General features: G+C 40.9%; 2 protein-coding genes across 2 annotated transcripts; one reads left to right on the top strand and one right to left on the bottom strand.

The window, feature by feature from the left end:
- Positions 1-1422: 1422 nt before the first annotated feature.
- LOC107990885 (uncharacterized) lies at positions 1423-3013 on the bottom strand. The gene is made up of 3 exons (XM_017044906.2): positions 2936-3013; positions 2437-2810; positions 1423-1807 (listed from the first exon to the last, which is right to left on the bottom strand). The coding sequence occupies exons 1-3, from the start codon at positions 3011-3013 to the stop codon at positions 1423-1425; spliced, it is 837 nt and encodes a 278-aa protein (XP_016900395.2).
- Positions 3014-5123: 2110 nt separating this feature from the next.
- Positions 5124-7095, top strand: LOC103504317 (geraniol 8-hydroxylase). Its single transcript, XM_008468717.2, has 2 exons — positions 5124-6166; positions 6271-7095. Exons 1-2 carry the CDS (start codon positions 5288-5290, stop codon positions 6865-6867), a joined length of 1476 nt encoding a protein of 491 aa, XP_008466939.2. The 5' UTR covers positions 5124-5287; the 3' UTR covers positions 6868-7095.
- Positions 7096-8898: the final 1803 nt, after the last annotated feature.

The raw sequence follows: 8898 nt of genomic DNA, 5'->3' as shown, positions 1-8898 counted from the left end.
CCGATATCGAACACCACATCCCTTCGGTGGACGTCGGCAAATTTCTTCATCTGATCCTGGGCATGCTGTAAGTGGCGTTTCAAGGCCGCCAATGTTTCATCTCGGGATTGTAACTGCGATTCCACTGAATCATTCGGAGTCGTGTTTCCTTGACCATAGGAAATAATGGGAGGAAGGGGTTGGCCATACACTATCGCATAAGGAGTAGTCTTAATTGAAGCGTGGTAATTGGTATTATACCAATATTTCGCCCAGGCTAACTTGTCGCTCCACGTCTTCGGTTGGTCTTGACACAGGCAGCGGAGGTACAATTCTAAGCATTTGTTGACTACTTCAGTTTGGTCATCGGTTTGCGGGTGGTAGGTCGTGCTGCGTTTCAGTTTGGTGCCTTATAGACGGAACAACTCCTTCCAAAAGTGACTTAGAAATAATTGGTCACGATCCGACACAATGGACCGAGGGTACCCATGGAGACGCACAATCTCCTTCGTGAATTCTACCGCTACAATTTTTGCCGAGAAGGGATGGCGCAAAGCTACAAAGTGGGCATACTTGCTCAACCGATCGACCACCACCAGGACTGAATCAAACGTGCGGGAGCGTGGAAGGCCCTCAATAAAGTCCATCAAAATATCTTCCCAGATACGATTTGGAATGGGCAGAGGCTGCAGCAACCCAGTGGGTGAGAGGGCTTGGGTCTTATTTTGTTGACATACCGGACATTGATCCACATAGATCTTAATGTCATTTTTCATCCCTTCCCAATATAGTTCCGCAGCGATTCGTTTATAGGTGCGTAACTGTCTCGAGTGACCCCCTACCAACGCGTCATGAAAAGTGTGGAGAATGGTAGGAAGCAGGCTGGAAGTTCTTGGTAGGACTAACCTCCCTTTGTAAAACAGTTGCCCTTGTTTGACAGAGTAACGCGGAACACTATCGGGATCCGTCAGCACCTTTTCGAATATTTTCTTCAGCTTGTCATCTTCCTGGACTTCCCTTCCCACTACCTTCACATCTAATATGGAAGGGATCGCAATGACATTCAGTTGAGCCTCATTTGGAACTCGTGATAAGGCATCCGCGACTTTGTTTTCGGGCCCTGCTCGGTAGAAGATCTCAAAGTCAAACCCCATGAGTTTCATCAACCACTTTTGGATACCTGGGATCAGTTCTCGTTGTTCCAGAATGTATTGCAGTGCCTTCTGATCGGTAAACACCACAAAGTGATGTCCCAATAAATAATGCCTCCACTTCTCTATAGCCAAGACAATGGCCATTAATTCCCTCTCGTAGACGGACTTCTCTTTCGCCGTTTCCGACAACTTCTGACTAAAATAAGCAATTGGTCTTTTATTCTGTGATAGGACTGCACCCAAACCAAATCCGGATGCATCGGTCTCTAACTCGAATTGCTGCTGGAAATCAGGTGAAGCCAACACGGGTAACCATAGCCGATTTCAGTTGCTCGAATGCCGATGTGGCTTCTTCTGTCCAGTGAAAACTATTCTTCTTTGCCAATCGGGTGAGAGGAGCAGCAAGGGTGCCGTAATTGGCCACAAAGCGGTGGTAGTAGCCGGTCAACCCCAAGAATCCCCGCAGCTCCTTAATGTTCCGGGGAATTGGCCATTCCAGCATTGCTCGGATTTTTTCCCTATCAGCCTCCACCCTGTTTGATGATACCCAGTGTCCCAGATATTCAATTCGTTCCCTTCCAAAGTGACATTTCTTCCAGTTTGCAAACAAACTATATTCCCGTAGCAGTGTAAACACGATCGTGAGATGCTCCAAATGTGATTCCACATCCTTGCTGTATACCAGAATATCATCAAAGAATACCAAGATAAATTTTCGTAAGTAGGGGCAAAAAACCTGATTCATGAAGGCCTGGAAGGTCGCTGGTGCGTTCGTGAGACCGAAAGGCATCATCATGAATTCGTAATGCCCCTCGTGTGTTCGGAAAGCGGTTTTTTCACATCCTCATCCCGAACTCGGATCTGATGGTAGCCCGATTTTAGATCAATTTTGGAGAAAATGGTGGCCCCGTGTAATTCATCAAGCAACTCGTCTATCATGGGAATGGGAAACTTGTCCGGTACCGTCGCTCGGTTTAGTGCTCTGTAATCAACACAGAATCTCCATCCCCCATCCTTCTTCTTGACTAGTATCACTGAGCTAGAGAAAGGGCTAACGCTCAGCCGTATGATTCCCGTGGCCAGCATCTCATTTACCAACATCTATATCTCATTCTTTTGGACGTGCGGGTATCTGTATGGGCGGACGTTGATCGAATCAGTGCCGTCCTTGAGCTGTATCCGGTGATCAATCTGTCTCAATGGGGGTAACTCGGTCAGAAGTTCGAAAACATCGGTAAATTCTTGTTCAAGTTGTTCAAACTCTGGTTAGAGTTTCTCGACCGTTTCCCCTACAGTTAGCTACCTGTCAGCTTTCGATATTCCCATGGACCGGAAGTCCACCAGGTATCCCCTGTCATTCGGTTGCCACTGTTTCATCAGCATCTTTAGGGAGATCTCCATTCTTGTCAGCGACGGGTCCCCTTTTAACACTACCTTAACGTCACCGACCGCGAAAGTCATGGCTAAGTTCCTCCAATCAACCGTCATGGAACCCTGTTTTTGTAGCCACTGCATTCCCAAGACCATGTCCAAGTTCTCGAGTTCTAAAGGCAAAAAGTCTTCTACTACGGTCAGCTCGGGTAATCCAATGACTACTCTCGTGCACATTCTCTTCCCTTGAACAGCCTTGCCGGAGCCCATGATCACCCCATATTGTGTCGTTTCAGTAGTAGCTATCTGCATTTCCTCCACCAGTCTCAAAGAAATAAAGTTATGGGTAGCCCCGCAGTCTATCATCACTACCACTGCATGATTTTCTAACTTTCCTCTTATCTTAAAGGTTCCGGAGTAGTCAATCCCACCACCGAGTTCAAAGACAACTCAACGGTCGGTCCTATCTCAACCATGCTTCCACCGATATCCTCCTCGCTCATCTCCATATCGCCTAAGTCGTAGGCCACCACGCAGAGTCTTGACTCTCTATTCTTGCAGCGGTGTCCCTTGCTGAACGGTTCGTCACAACAGTAACACAGGCCTTTCTCTTTTCGCGCCTGCAACTCAGAGTCTGTCCATCGTCGATAAGACGGTTCTCGTCTGCCTCCCCCGCCAACAGTCTAAAATTGACTAGTATTCGAATTTGACGTTTGATTGACCACCTTCTCCGCCAGTGTCACCATTTTCGTCGTTGGGGTCTCAGTCATTTTTGGGCTGGACCCTAGGGTTGTTTTCGCCATCTCTTTTGAGAATGGGTACGAGTTTGGGCCTCCCTTCGACCATTCGGCCTTTTCCTCCGCGAGCTGGGCTGCTTCCATTAGGTCCTCCAGGCCCACGGCCCGCATGGAAAAAACTTCCTTTCGAATTCTTGGATCCAGTCCATTTGTAAAAGTTCCCTCCAAAACTTCTTCCGCCATCTCCGGCAATGGTGCCGATAGTTCCTCGAATTTTTGCAGGTACTCGCTCACGGTGCCTTCTTGTTTGATCGCTAAAAATCTCGCACACGCCGTTCCGAAGTCCCTACACCGAAACCTATTGTACATTCTCTCTTTTAGCTCCCTCCACGACCGGAATCGTTTTCTGTTTTCCGCCCACCTAAACCAGTTTAAGCCTCTCCCTTCCAAGCTAACGACTGCAATCTCTAGTTTCTCACGTTCGTTCAACAAGTGCATTTGGAAATAGTGTTCCGCCCTGTAGAACCATCCTTCCGGATCTTCACCGTTAAACACCGGCATCTCCAGTTTCTTGAACTTGATCCTCTTCTGTCCTCCCCCTGTTTCCACACTCAGGGATGTTTCACCTTCTTCCCCTTCCTCTTGTGGCCCTTCTTCGTTCCTAACCTTTCTTTTTCCAGTGCTTACCCCTGTTAGTTCTGACCCCTCGGTTAGTCTCTGGTGGTCTTCGTACATCACAGAGAGCATGGCTTGCATCTTTTCTAAGTTTTTCTCTAGCAATGGTAGCCTCTGGACTTCTTGCTTAATCGCCTCTATCTCGGCCTCTGAAGCAGTCAGGCGATCCTCTATCATCTTTTGTGTCATCTTCTTCCACCTCCCCAGATTGTCGACTCACTCTGATACCACTGTTAGGCTCCCTTCTCCCTGTTCTGTTTACAACACACAGCACACACCAATACACACACAGATACACCCCTCGCAGCATAGTCACAACAGTAATAACATACAATAATAGATATACTCAGTATTAGATCAATGGAGTCACACAGAAGTTATATATATATATATATGTAGGAAGAGCATTCAATACAAAAGAGTCTTTCACAAAATGAAGTGCAGCCAAATAAGAGGGTTGTTCTCTCCCAATCAATGAACTAACAAGTCCACTCAAAACATTCTTGTTCCATAATGCCAACCCTAGCTACGCTCTCACCATATATCCATCCTCTCCTGCTGCCACGTGCCCCCCCGGGGACCACTGACCATTCCAACTACCTCTTTGTCTACGTTAAAATGTCCTTACTACCCTTCTTTCTCTTTCTATGATAGACTTGTGTAACCGGAGGCCTAGCACATTGATAAATATCGTAGACGATGCTTCTTTGTTATTTTGAAAGCTTCTTTCAACTATGCTTCCAAGTGGTTGAAGGTAAAAACCATAGACAAAAAAATCCAGTAGACGACAGAGAAGTTAGAAGACGAGGAAGAAGGAAGAAGGAAGACGAAAAAAGAATGAAGAAGGAAGGAAAAAAAAAGGAAGAAGACGAAAGAAAGAAGGAGGAAGAAAGAAGAATAAAAAATAATGAAGAAGAAAGAAGACAAAAAAGAAGGAAGAATGAAAAAGAATGAACAAGGAAAAAATAAAGTAGAAGACGAAAGAAAGAAGACAACGGAAACTAAGGATTTTCTAAAATTAAAGAAGAAAGGGTTTTTGAAATTGGAAGAAGAACAAAGGTTTATGAGGAAAGTGTAATTCTTTTTTTTTTTTTTTACGTCGAGAAAGTAGGTGCAATCTATGTAGGACATTATTGGTGCTTCCAAATTCTTCTTATTTTTTTTCCAGTTGCCATTTAAAAAAACGATTTTGTTATTTTTCAAAATGGCCATTTTAAAGTTGCTTCTTCTGGTCGGCCCAACTATATATGTATGTGTGAACTTCGTTTGTTCACGTTGCTTCGAGTATATACGGAAGTGGAAAACGAGTTTTCTAAGCGTTCAGAACTATAAATGAGAAAGTGATTACACAGAATCATAACCTCACTAGCAATGGAGTTTTGGACCTTCATCCTCTTTCTTTCTGTTGTCTTCTTCATTTCTAGGCTTAAATCGAAGTCCACAAGTTCATCGAACAAGCTACCTCCGGGACCAAACCCACTACCGCTCATCGGAAATCTCTTGGATCTCGGCGACAAGCCTCACAAGTCACTAGCCACCATGGCTAGGGTACACGGTCAAATTATAAGTTTGAAACTTGGACGAGTTACAGCCGTGGTGATTTCTTCTTCCGCCATGGCTAAAGAGGTTCTGCAAACCAACGACCAATTTTTGTGCAACAGAACTATTCCAGATGCGTTGACAGCTCACAGCCACCACGAAGTCGGATTTCCATGGATTCCTGTTTCTCCTCTCTGGAGAAACTATCGCAAAATATGCAACAACACGTTGTTTGCCGCAAAAATTCTGGACATGAATGAGAATCTCCGTCGTAAAAAAGTGGAAGAGCTTGTGGAGACAGTTCGGAAAAGTGCGTTGAAGGGAGAGGCGGTGGATTTAGGGAGGTTAGTGTTCGCTACTACATTGAATCTACTGTCCAACACAATTTTTTCTGTTGATTTAGCAGACCCGAATTCTGAATTAGCAAAAGAATTCAAGAAATACGTGTGGGGAATCTTGGAAGAAGCCGGAAAACCAAATTTAAGTGATTATTTCCCTATGTTGAGGAAGTTTGACATTCAAGGAATGAGGAAGAGGATGGAAATTCATATGCGAAATGTGTTGAATCTTTTAGACTCAATGATTAAACAGAGGATGAAACAACAAGAATTAAATCCTGATTCTGTTCCAAAAAACGATTTGTTGCACTGTCTACTCAAGAACGACACTGACACCAAAATCGATGGGAATCAGATGATACATCTACTACTTGTAAGAATCGTCTAGCTACTATAAATTTGTTTGATTGTTTAATAAAAAATGAAAATGAAAAAGCACTATATCTGATGCAACGATTTTGTTTATTTTGTGGATAGGTACTGTTCGTAGCAGGCTCAGATACAACTTCGTCGACATTGCAATGGGCAATGGCGGAGCTATTGAGAAATCCAGATAAATTAGCAAAAGCTCAAGCAGAAATTAGGAAATTAGTTTTGAAGAATAGAATAGTTGAAGAAGCAGACATTCCAAGGTTGCCATATCTACAAGCGGTGGTGAAGGAAACTTTTCGATTGCATCCAGTAGCTCCATTGTTGCTACCACGTAAGGCGCAACAAGAAGTGGAAATTGCAAGTTTCACAATCCCTAAAGATGCTCAAATTATGATAAATATTTGGGCAATGGGAAGGGATCCGACGAAGTGGGAGAATCCAGAATGTTTCGAACCAGAGAGGTTTTTGGGATCGGAGATTGACGTGAGAGGGCGGAGCTTTGAGCTTATTCCGTTTGGAGGAGGGAGGAGGATTTGCCCTGGAATTCCATTGGCGATGAGAATGATGCATTTGATATTGGGTTCATTGATTAGTTTCTTCGATTGGAAGGTTGAAGATGGATTTGAGGTGAACATGGAAGATAAATTTGGGATCACCGTGGAAATGGCTCATCCACTTCGAGCCATCCCTTCGCTAATATGATTTAGAATAAAAACAAACATCTCCTTGCATCTCAATTTCTTTTTCTTTTATTTCTAAAAGAAAAAAAAAGAAATCCTTTTCTTTTAAATCTCTGTATTGTATCATATCATGTACTTCACAAAAGTGGACATGGGCCTATATTCTCTTCCCACCACTCATTTGGTGCATCAATAATTGGTGTCAATTATGAACTTTAATTAAAGTCTACGTTATTTCCAACCAAGTAAATTTGTCATCACAGTGCAAAAGAATGTGTAGCAAAATGTATTGGTGGGGTCGTAAAAAACATGCAATAATATATTTGAAATGATATTAGGAACTGAAATGAAAATTTGCTAAGGGTAAGTTTTCGGACAAGTTTTACCTTGACAAAAAATATTTTTAGATTTAATTACTTTTACTTTTTACCATAGCTCGGTGTTAAGTTAGGATGTCAAACCCAAGGGAATGGTGGCTAAAAAATTTCTTGCAACCAAAGCTTGAAAGGAGAGTGGTAAGTAGAAAAAGAAAACCATAAAAGAGTAGGTAGGGAAAGAGAATTTGTAACTAAGAATTAAGGAAATTTGAGATGCAAATTTAATGCATAAAAAAAGAGGTAGAAATTGAATTCTACGAGAAAAACGAGGCAAGAGTCAATGGGCATTATTCAATTCTTATTATCGAGTTAAAAGAAACCTCAATTAATTTTGCTTTAAAAGTAAATTCTTGGATCAAGGTTATGTACAAGATCCACTTGTTCGATTCTGGTAAAAACCTTGGTTAAGATTTAATCCTCTAAAGAAAGAAAAAATCAAACATATGCATAATGGAATTGTTGTATCGATGCATGCGATTGATAAAAAATGAAGATCATAATCAATAAATTAAATTAAGTAATCTTCCCTTAAACTAGATTAAAGAAAAGTGATAATACACACGAGCATTTATTGTGAACTCTTGCAAGAGCAATTCATGCCCAATTCCTTTCTTTTTTTAAGAAAATTAAAGTACCTTGCATACTTTTCATAAAATAACACATCATGGATTTAATTGAATTTATTGTGCACACAAAATTGATGGAAGTAAATTCATATTATGCCAAGAAGAAAGGTGATTTATCTAAGCTTTAAGTCAATCAATCTATAAGAATTAACATGTTAATTACAAGCAAGAAGCAATATGACATTTCTAATAGAGAAAGATGATCAATTGAATCTTGCACTTTAATTTTCTAAAGAAGATGTATCTTGCATACAAATTAAACAATCAAGAACAAGTTGAAGAGTTATTTTGCAAAAAATACGTGGAATTAAAAGTAGAATTTGTTCTTGATACGAGAAAGTTAAATAATCAATTCATAAAATCAACTCTAAATTTTGTCAAAACTCTCTCAAATTTTCATTTTCTAGAAATTTCCCTCTCCATCCATTTTTTCTCCCAAATAAATTAGCAATCTTCTTAGAATTAATGGAGGGCTAATCATCTAAGAGGTCCATTTATTTTTCATTTGCCTTTGAGCATATAATTTCTTTCGGATTTCTCTCTAAATATTTTAATAATATTTTTCCATCCATATTTACTTAAATATTCATTTGACCTATTGCCTTTCAAAGTTTCATCAAAAGAAGCATGGATAAATGCATCGGCTGTAGTACCATCCCAAATTGCCTTGAATTATTTTTCTTTTTCATCTCTACTTGTAGTTATATTTATGGACATCTACTGAAACAAAAAGGTCAGTCAAGTAACGGGTTTTTCTATTTACTAGAACTTCAATAAAAATAAAACAGAGGAGACACAACCAAAATCAAGAAATAAAGTAGAGGAATTCGTTTAGCAACCCTATTTCTAAAAGTAAGAAGAAGAAGATAAGTCTAACAAGCAGCACACATTAGTCAAAACAACGGAAAACTACATATACGTGAATTCATAACCAAAATACCTCAATCTTTCACCTAGATATAAATAGAGAAGAAAAGAAGAACAGTAACAAGGAGCAATAAAAAGAAATAGATTCAAATTACCATTTAATTTACTATTTTATTGTAATTG

The sequence above is a fragment of the Cucumis melo genome, chromosome 4, assembly GCF_025177605.1.
Source record: "Cucumis melo cultivar AY chromosome 4, USDA_Cmelo_AY_1.0, whole genome shotgun sequence".
NCBI lineage: Eukaryota > Viridiplantae > Streptophyta > Magnoliopsida > Cucurbitales > Cucurbitaceae > Cucumis > Cucumis melo.
This window is presented reverse-complemented; position numbering and strand designations above follow the sequence as displayed.